At 47.8% G+C, this 9,739-nt stretch overlaps 1 protein-coding gene across 10 annotated transcripts; it reads left to right on the top strand.

The window, feature by feature from the left end:
- Nucleotides 1-606: 606 nt before the first annotated feature.
- On the top strand, nt 607-9,410 carry S100z (S100 calcium binding protein Z). Of its 10 annotated transcripts, none has more exons than XM_013514758.1 (4): nt 3,305-3,764; nt 4,397-4,525; nt 6,686-6,879; nt 8,562-9,410. In XM_013514758.1, exons 3-4 carry the CDS (start codon nt 6,739-6,741, stop codon nt 8,718-8,720), a joined length of 300 nt encoding a protein of 99 aa, XP_013370212.1. In that variant the 5' UTR covers nt 3,305-3,764; nt 4,397-4,525; nt 6,686-6,738; the 3' UTR covers nt 8,721-9,410. The 10 variants fall into 10 exon arrangements, with proteins under 10 accessions (XP_005386093.1, XP_013370212.1, XP_013370211.1 ...); XM_013514757.1 differs by having other exon boundaries at nt 6,682-6,879; XM_005386036.2 differs by lacking the exons at nt 3,305-3,764; nt 4,397-4,525 and adding an exon at nt 607-773.
- The last annotated feature ends 329 nt before the right edge of the window (nt 9,411-9,739 follow it).

Raw genomic sequence — 9,739 nt, 5'->3', positions numbered from 1 at the left:
TTTTTTTGGTTTTTCTCCGGTACCGGGAACCGAACTCACGACCTTGCGCTTGCCAGGCAGGTGCTTTGCCGCTGAGCTAAATCCCCAGCCCCCCTCTGGTGTTTATTGAGAGCCTAAAACTACTGGATATGTTGTATGTGTTTTATATGTTTTTTGGCCTGTTAGTCTGGCTGTTAATATGTGTTTATGATAATTAACTTGATAAAGTCTTATAAAATAAATAAATCTGATGCTTGCCAAAAAAAAGGATGTAAGCATTATATATTGTCAGCATGTACCAATAAAAATAGAAATTGACAAAAAAGGACAGTAACCTCTCCCGGAGGCTGTGTCACTCCCAGCGGGCCTGGGTAGGGCTGGGAGGCTCGGCCAGGGGTGGGGGTTGCATTCTGGAGTTCAGCCCGGAGAGTCCTGCTGGCTATGGGAACCTTGGGGGTCTGAAGAAATCATTGAGGGCATCTAATTAAGCAGACCTCTCTCAGCAGGGCTTTGCCTTGCGAGCCAAACCTTCCAAAATCAGAAGTGAGTACTTCTGGAGAGCTGTCTCACTCACAGCAGTGTGAACCCCACGCAGGTGTTGGAGGAGCCTGTGGGCACCAGGGGCTACCCAGTCCTGAACGGCGTGTGGAGCACAGACTGCGCTCAGACCTGGCTCCGCCCAGACACAGCTCAGCACCCTGCCACGCAGCCCAGCAGCCTGGAGCAGCCGGCACCTCTCTGGAATGGCCAGGATGGCTGGTCAATACCAAGATTTCCCTTTCTTCAGCCTCAGAGTATGTTTGGGCACTAAATAAGCATCCCTGTTCTATTTCTTAGTCATCAGGATACAAAACTGTTCCACCCTCCTCCCACATTTCCTTAGCTCTTCTGCTCCCAACAGTGGCAGTGTTTAACAGCTTTGGAGGTTAGGAACTTTTTAATTCTTTGATATTGTTATTCTCATTCATCTGGTTGCAGTAGTTCATATACGCAATGCCCTTTAAATTACATTTTTTCCTTTGGCAGGATAATTCTATCTCTCTTAACTTTTTGTTTCACTCTGACCGGCGTGAGGAGTGTGTGTGTGTGTTACCATTTAGGTTTGTAGATTTATCGTACATGCTTGTTGTACATATTGATTGCATTCTTCGTGGGAGGCTGGTACACGCACATCACACCTCCCACCTCCCCTTCCTCTCCTCTCCCCGCCCCTTCCTTCGGCTTCAGTTCCCTTCCCATTTGCAGGGAATCTATCTTCCTAGTTTGTATATCTATCTTTTATTTTGCTCCTTAAATTCATACTTTGGGTTTCTCATATAAGAGAAGTCATAGGGTATTCATGCTGATTTATTTCACTTAACGTTAAGATCTCCAGGCTCATACATTTTCTTAAAAATGACCCCAATTTGTGCTTTTCTATGGCTAAGTAATACTCCATTGTACTAAGGGCATGGTTCCCAGGTTGGTGCTTGTCTTAGTCATTTTTTCATCACTAGGACACAAATCCCAGCACTCACCAGTTAAAGGAGGAGAGGTTTATTGGCTCAGAGCCTTTGGAGTACACAGTCTATCTTCAGCAGCCCCAAGGCAGGAAGGGCACAGCGGAAGGGTGTGGGGGAGGGGAAGCCGCTCTTGCCGTGTAGATCGGACGCAGAGAGAGAAGGGAGCAGCCCGGGAGGGAGCGGCATCCTCCAGGTGACCCCGGAGAGACCGCCTCTAACAGACCCACCTCCTAAGAGCACAGGCGGCTCTGAACTCTGGGGTAGATTAATCCACTGCAGCGGAGCACCCCGCGATCCAGTTACCTTTCACGGTCCCCACCTTGGGACGCAAGAGACTCCTGGGGGCCCGTCTAGGTCTGAACCCTAAGGATTCCACTGGGAAGTGAGAGCCTTAGGAGGAGAGGCCCAGTGGGAAGTCCGTCCTCACTGCATCTTCAGAGGGGCTGTGGGTCTCCCGCTCCACCTTCCGCTCCCCCGACAGTGCAAGGCTCCTCTGCCACGCACTCCATTCCCCAGGGCTGCCTCCACACAGGCCGAGACCCGAGACTGTAATCCAAGATGAGCCCCTCCATGTTCTAATTTGACTCTAAGTTGATTTATCTCAGTGTCTGTTACCGTAAGGGAAAGCTGACTGACACAGCATCTGTGTGAACTTTTCACTAAAGAAAATGTCAAATGTATAGAAAATAGCCAAAGTTGGCTAAAGAGCGCTCATGTGTGGGCATTCAGGTTTGACAGTCAGTCAGCTGGTCAGTTAATGACAGCCAACTGGGCTTAACGTAGTACAGGCTGGCCTTGAACTCACTATGTAACCCAGGCTGGCCTTGAATTCGCAGGGATCCTCCTGCCTGCCTCAGCCTCCTGGGTACTGGGATTACAGGCATGTGCCACCACGCCTGGCTATTTCCTCTTGCGCTACATACTAACTTGAATATTAAATTGGACATTTTAGCTCGAAGTATCATGACTTGAAAAGTGATAATCAATAATAAAGTTGGGAAATAGAACATTAATAATCGATAGATCAAGCAAGGTGCACAGGATGGTCCTTCGTGCTATAAACAGACGTCTCCCCATAACTTGGGATTCCATGTCACTTGTCATTTGTAGAGCCCCTTGATCCTTTTACCTTACTTCCTTTCTGAAATATTCCTGGTGTGCAGAAAAATAAATCAGAAGTGCATGCTGGGATTAGAGGGCCCCCCAAGCAGCCCCAGAGTCTGACACTAGGTGGCAGCAGGCACTAGGTGAAACAGCTTCCCACAGCCACATAGAAAGGAACCTCTGGCTTTTCAGCCCCAAGGGCAGAGGCTGTAAAAGTCAGACCTTTATCTCTCGAACCCAAGACAGCACTACAACTTTCAATGTCTTTTCTTTTTTTTCTTTTCTTTCTTTTTTTTTCAATGTCTTTTCCATTAAGAATTCTCTGAGTAAATCTTTTTGTGGGAGATGTCATTGAAATGTATTACCACCTGCAAACACACACTCTTGTAGATTTGTTGATTTTAATTCATCTATAACTTCAGCAATTGAACCTGGTAATATTTAATTCCAAACTCAAAATCTTTCTGTTCCTCAAGATGACTGTTCTCTGCCTTCTCTCAGCCTCTGATGAAGAAAAATTTTTATGTGGAATAAGGCAGTCAACTAATTAACAGTTAGCTCTTGGGGGACCTTAGCATTTCCCTCTGATTCCCTTGCCCCTCTGGCCACCCACGCACAAGGGTCCCTCAGCGCTTCCGTGTACTGGTCACATCCCACACCTTGGACTGCAAAGACAGCCCAGACATTGGCCCTGGTACCAGGAACTCAGTCTGGTTTTGGTGAGTGGGGAGTGTACGGCAAAGCACAGACAAGGGGTCACAGGAATGTGTGGTGATAAGGAAGACAAGAAGAGACAGCAGGGCTGAGAGGGGACAAGGTGGGCCGTTGGAAGAGGATCAGGAAGAATTCAGAACTTGCAAGAGGAGGTGATGCTTGACCGGAATCTGCAAGCAGGAGGCACACTCAGCTCTCCAGGCAGAATGTGAGAGCCCAATACGTTGGGCAGTCGCCAGGCAGGGCCAGACCTCTGGATGCCCAGGAGTGTGGGTGTTGATTTGTGTTCCCAATCAGCTACTCTGGCAGCAGAATGGAGATTGGGATGGAGGACCACAGCCTGCCTAGGAGAGAGCAGAGACCACAAGTCCTGATGGCCAGGAAGAATGGAGAGGAGCGGACACGCTGAACTACATGTAAAGATGGTGCGAGAAGCCGGGGCGACCGTGGAACAGCAAAGCCAAGGTGGTTCTTATAGGTGGAGCAGTAGGTTTGGGTGGGAAAGGGGAAGGCATTTTATTTTGATCCTAACTGAGTTTGGAAAGCTTGTGGGCTCTGCAGGCAAATGTATACATTGCTCTGGAGCTTAGTACAGAAATCTGGGTAAAGAATATGGTTTGGGGAGTGGCTGAATTATAAAAGTGGCAGGGGCCGCTGGGAAACAATTTAAACACTGCAGAGTGGAAATGCATTTGCACCTGGGGAGGAAACCAGGGAAGTGTGGTCACAAAGCCCAGAGGGACACGTGGACGGGGTCACACACCCAGTAAAAACAGCAATTAGATTTGCTGCAGGGTGTGATTCATCTGCCCTGTTTCCACAGCGCCTGGAATAACAGAAGAACGTGATAGGTGTTTCTTAACTACATGTAGGTCCATCCTCCCATTATGCCTCCCTGGCATAATGTGTGACTTCGTTAGGGTCGATCTCTGTATGCTAAGGAAGATTTTTTCACTTGTATTAGTAACAGAAATGAATGGGTTTTGCTTTGGTATATTGGCACATGCACAGAACACACTCTGATTATTTTCAGTTTGTGTTTGTTGGGTTCCCTAGAGAGCAGATTTAATTAATAAAAAATATATATGGTTGTACAGAAGACTTGCCAGCCAGGCTTACGGTGGCCACCTGAGGAGTGAGAGGCGGAAGGCGGCAGAGGGCCATTTGCAGGCTGCAGGGCTGGAGAACCGGCTGAAGGTTGAAGCTGGCGCTCCCTGCACAGTGAGGTGCGAATCTGAGGCTGAGGGGTCTCTGCTGGAAGGCTGGGGAGCCCAGACCCGGACCGAGGAGCTGGAGGCTAAGATCCGAAAGCAACGGCCAAGCCCAGAGCGCCTCTGAAGAAGAAAAGGGCAGACTCCTTTCTTTTTTTATTCCGTCCAGGCCACAAGCCTGTTGGTTGGTGTCACCCACATCTGGGGCAAGTCTTCCCTCTGTTTTCGTCCCAGCTGTCAATCACCCACAGACGCCCCAGAGCTTACTAACCTGCTAGGGAGTTTGACTCAAGCCATGGGACGCCTCACAGTTAAGGCGCGCCCGCCACCCCTCTTGCTTTGCCCTTCCACTCCTCCCGCACAGCTCATCCTCCGTCTTCTGCTTCCCTGCATTCCCTCCCTGCTTATTTTCTTAGCTTGCTCATATATTTAACTTTCTGGGTCTGGCTTATTTCATGTAATGTGATTGTCTCCAGTTCCATCTATTTTCTTGAAAGTGACCCTACTTTATTCTTCTCTGCCGAGCGGTATTCCACCGTGTGTCTCACGTGTTCTTCATCCATCCATCCGCGCCAGTGTCCATCTTCCCGCAGCTCCATGGCAGTGGAGTCCCCGCATGTTGCTATGAAAACAGCTGTCCGTTCTCTTGGGGGTTCCCTGCTCTGAGAAGCAGGCCACCAGATCCGATTCTCAGCTTCTTGAGGAACTAGAGAACGACTTTTACAGACACGCTAAGTAAGGGAAGAGTGCACATTTGACGCTATCGATGCATGTGCACATGGATGCTGTTGACATAGGTGCATGTTTAAAGATGTACTTGTGGCAGTTATATAAATAATATACTTTCTATGACTGTTCCAAGGATAATGATAGCTGACATAAGCATAGCGTTGTGCTTGGAAACATCTTTAACTCATTTGCGCCGCCTTACTGTGCAGGTTCTACCACCTTTATACCAGTGTGGAAACCGAGGCAGACCGCACAGCTCCTCAGTGGCAGAGGAGAGAATTAAAGTCGGGCAGTGCAGCCTTTCGATCTCCTAGATATGCCCCTCTCTCGGGAAGTCCCTGAGTTTGCTCTAGGGTGGGAGAAGGGGAGAAGGATCTCGATTTCTTCAGACTCTTGAATATTCAGAACACCATTATTTCATGACATGCATGATCACCACAGTGATAAGCTGAAAATGTTCTTGAGAATCAGACTTCAGGCATCCCAGGGCCTTGCCAGGAGTTTAGAGTGCAGTGCCCAGCGTTGAGACGGGAGGTGAATGGGTCTGTTGCAGTTATGGCGTCCTGGATTGTTTAAGGGAAAGATGCAGGTGATACTCGTTCCCGTAGAAATAAATTTCAGTCCAGAAACAGGCAGCTCTTAAAAGCACAGTGGCCGGTTCTGGCTTTGGCTTCTCTGGGACACTTTGCTCTATGAGGGCTCCCTCTCGGAGGTCCCCTTCATGCTCCCCTCCTCATGATGCCCCCATGTCAGTCCCTCCAGGCTGCCAAGTAGTTCCTGCCCTGCCCTTTCTACTGGCCATTCTGGGGCACCCTTAGCCTTGGGCCAGGGTATGGGATTTGCTCTTCTAGTTTTAGACTTCTTGCTAGCCCCCAAGATCCTAGCAACTGCCTGTGCAGCCCTCACTGCTCCCCTGGGAGGGGCCGCCAGCTGCCCCTTCCCTCCCCTGGCTTCCCCAGTGCACAAAGCGGATACCAGGCCCGCCACGGCCCTTGGGGCAGCAGCTCACACCTGTTCCTTCTGCTGATTAAAAACAGGTGCACAGGGTGTCACTGGTAATTGTCCTGTGTTGGGCACAGGTGTGCCAGGGAGGACACCCAGGAATCACTGCTCATAGCTTCATTGTAAACACCTGTTGGCTGAGTGGGTCCTGACTGAACAGGTACGAAGGTAGCATTTTCTTCCTGTTTTTAGTTGCTTTTTTGTGTTTTAATGTGGCTCTGTGCCTGTGGTCTGGTGCTGACTTGTGATCCTGCTGAAACTTAGAATCATCTTGGGGGCTTGGGGGTCAGAGAGGAGAGACTCCTCGCCTGCAGCGTTGCCTGGAAGGGTGGGACGCTGTCTCCCATGGAAAGATTACTATGGTGTAGTGTCTGGACCCCGGGAAGGGACAAATCTGTCTTCATGAAAGTGCTGATGTGTGCCCATCTGCTTCTTTTGAGGAAGGGCTCTGTCCCCACTTTGGTTGCCTGTTCCCCGTGGTCTGGTTTGCTGCGAACATGCCCACCCAGCTGGAGATGGCCATGGACACCATGATTCGAATCTTCCACCGCTACTCTTGCAAGGAAGGGGACAGATTCAAGCTCAACAAAGGGGAACTGAAGCTGCTCCTGCAGCGCGAGCTCACGGAGTTCCTCTCGGTGAGTCTCAGGTCTTCTGCTACACTCGGTGGGCCAAGTGAGGAAGGGCTGCAGGGACATCCTGTCTTATGATTCTGTTGAGAGCTCAGTGCAGTTTGTATTGAGACTCAAAGTGCAGGGGAAGCAAGCAGTAGGGACCTTTATTTTTGGTGTATGCTGCCTGTGGGTACCCTCTCCCATACAGCTTGGGACTAGGGGCTTCCGAGGGTTGACAATAACATTGACATTTTCATCCATTACTGAACATTTTGGTAGGCAATCAAAAATATAGCTAATTATACCAGGAATTATAGCTTATTATTCCTGGAATGTTGTCCAGAAGTCTGTAAATTAACATTATGCCTTGTGTCTGACATGCAGCCTGGGCACTCTATGCTGTGGTAGCAAATTTGCTAGTGAATGACAAATACTTTGAGAGCTTTCTCAGTCAAGCACACACCAACTGGGGTTATGAAAAGTGTCTGGGTAGGGACCAGCTGGTGGCAGACAGATTCAAAATACCCAGGAGTCCAGGGAATCTGTATGCCTCCGAGGACACCCCTGCTCTGGTGTTTAAGGAGTCATGCGGGCTGGCTTTTACACTGGGCTATTGTCACATGATGTCACTGTTCCAACCCTTTAGGATGGGAGTAAATGAAACTGTAGCACGTTTCTCCCCATCCTCTATGGGAGAAGTTTAAACTAAAAAATGGTTCGACAGTAATTCTTCTCAATACCCTTTTAGTGATTTCAAGAGTCTGTAGGATCTGCTTCTCTCAGCTTCTGTTTGGCCACTGTGTTGGGTAGCACTTGGAACTTGGCACCTTGCTATATTCAAGTGAAATTTAGAATTGTTTGGATCAAATTAATCTTGATCAGTTTAACTTTTCAATGACTTAATGGCCATCAGCTAGTGAGAGGGCAATGGGGAATTCTTGAGGAAGGGAAGGGCTTGTAGAACCATCTGTCCTCACCTCTGATCATGGGAACACAGAGGCCTCCTCATGACCTCGAGCTCCTGCACAGGCTCCTTGCTTTTCTTTCACCTGTGCCTTGGAGTCACCCTTACCTACTCTGCATCGGTTGCTGTTCCGTGAGTGCTGGCCGTGGCATTAAGTAGGGTTGCCTATAAATATTCTCTGTCCCATGCAATACTTGGGGCATATGTGTTTTAAAAAATCTGTTGTTTATCTGAAATTCAAATCAACTGAATATCCTGTATTTTTGTTGGCTAGATCTAGCAATGCCAGTGCTAACCACTTGCCAAAGTGTCTTGAAGTATCTCAAAGTATGTGGGTAAATATTATTCCTCCCACTTTATAAATAAAGAAATTTGAAAATGTTAAGTGATTCCTCAGCGTGCCATTTTTAGTAGATGGTGGGGCTCCCCTAGGGCTCCTTCTGATGTCAAAGCCTCTGTCTTTGGTCACAGGGCTGTGATACCCATAATGCATTTCTAGCATCAGTAGTTCACTTTGATCAACTACTGTTTGCTCTTTTAGGTCTTCAGGTGTGAGCCAGCATTATATAACCTGAGATAAGGACTCAGCTCTCTAAGAATGTGTGCCCGGCTCAAACCTTTCCACAGATAGGCTCTTGGGAATTGCCCTTAACTCTTAAAATGAAAAGTAAAGGAAGATGCAATTTCAGTTGTCGTCTTAAACCTCAAGCTTGAGAGTTAGAGATTTTCTTTTTCTTTTTAGTGCCAAAAGGATCCCCAGTTGGTTGATAAGATAATGCAGGACCTGGACGCCAATAAGGACAATGAAGTGGATTTTAATGAATTCGTGGTCATGGTGGCAGCTCTGACAGTTGCTTGTAATGATTACTTTGTAGAACAATTGAAGAAGAAAGGAAAATAAAGATAAGTAGTAAGCTAAATGAAAGGGAGAAATATATACAAAGTCACTTACTGTTCATACCCTTCAGATCTATAGACACATTAATATCACTCACACATTTAACGTACATCTAAGTAATTGCTATTGCTGGTATTATTAAATTATGTGCACCTTAATATATTGACTTTACATAAACATTCCAAATCTTATATGCCCTGTGAAATTTACATATATTATTAAAGATATCATATGCATTTATTTAACAAAGAGAACATCACAAAAATTTGGCTATTTTCAGAGGAGACTACAATTTGGTGAACTTTTAAATTATTCTCATCCTTAAATTGTACTTTGAACTTTTTACCCTGTTAAAAAAATAAACTGGATCTCACCGTACTCTGTGATTCTACTTCAAATGGAAGAAGCTATGTGGGTCTGTACGCAGAAAAGTGGAGGGAGAGGTGTTTTATGGACTCGCTCAGGGCTGGGGCCTCAGGCTGGCAGAGCTGAAGCCAGCAGCCCTTGGGGCTGGGGTGTAAATACCCTCCCTACCCCTAGGGCGGGGCCATTCTGAATGAGCTCTTCCTACACTTCCTAGTGCTTCCTCCCGGGGAAAGTCTCTGCGCAGTGAGGACCTCGCTGCCTTCCTCGGGTCACTACACCACCCCAACCTGTTTCCTGTACCTCTGCAATAAAGGACTTGCTTGCAAATCCTGTCTCAAGGTCTGCTTCTGGGGAACTGGGACTATGACTGATTCCTAGGAGAATTTTAAGGAAGGCAGGGATACCCTTATATTTCGACCTTGAAAAGATTTCTCTAAGTGCTGGGTGAAGAAAGGTAACAGTGGAGGACAGAGGCAACTTAGGAAGCTGTTGCTGTGGTCTGCAGAAGACACAGCAGTGTCTCCAGCCAAGGTTTCAGCAAAGGAGGTGAGAAGTGCTCGGGTCACAGTGTTTTGGAGGAGAGACCAAAAGGACCTGCTGAGGAAGTCACTGCACAGGGTGGCAGCAGCCGCTGCTGTTTGCCTATTGACCTCCAT

This window comes from Chinchilla lanigera, unplaced genomic scaffold (genome assembly GCF_000276665.1).
Source record: "Chinchilla lanigera isolate Chin_1 unplaced genomic scaffold, ChiLan1.0 scaffold00024, whole genome shotgun sequence".
Classification (NCBI taxonomy): Eukaryota; Metazoa; Chordata; class Mammalia; order Rodentia; family Chinchillidae; genus Chinchilla; species Chinchilla lanigera.
Note: the sequence above shows the minus strand (reverse complement) of the source record. Positions and strands in the feature narration are given on the sequence as shown.

Bases quoted from the DNA above. Each gene is read 5' to 3' on its own strand.
- S100z (XM_005386034.2), top strand. From the start codon at position 3,686: ATGGAGAGGAGCGGACACGCTGAACTACATGTAAAGATGGTGCGAGAA. The intron at 3,765-6,685 runs GTGGTTCTTATA...CTTTTGAGGAAG, and splicing joins CGTGGAACAGCAAAGCCAAG to GGCTCTGTCCCCACTTTGGT. The intron at 6,880-8,561 runs GTGAGTCTCAGG...TTTTCTTTTTAG, and splicing joins AGCTCACGGAGTTCCTCTCG to TGCCAAAAGGATCCCCAGTT.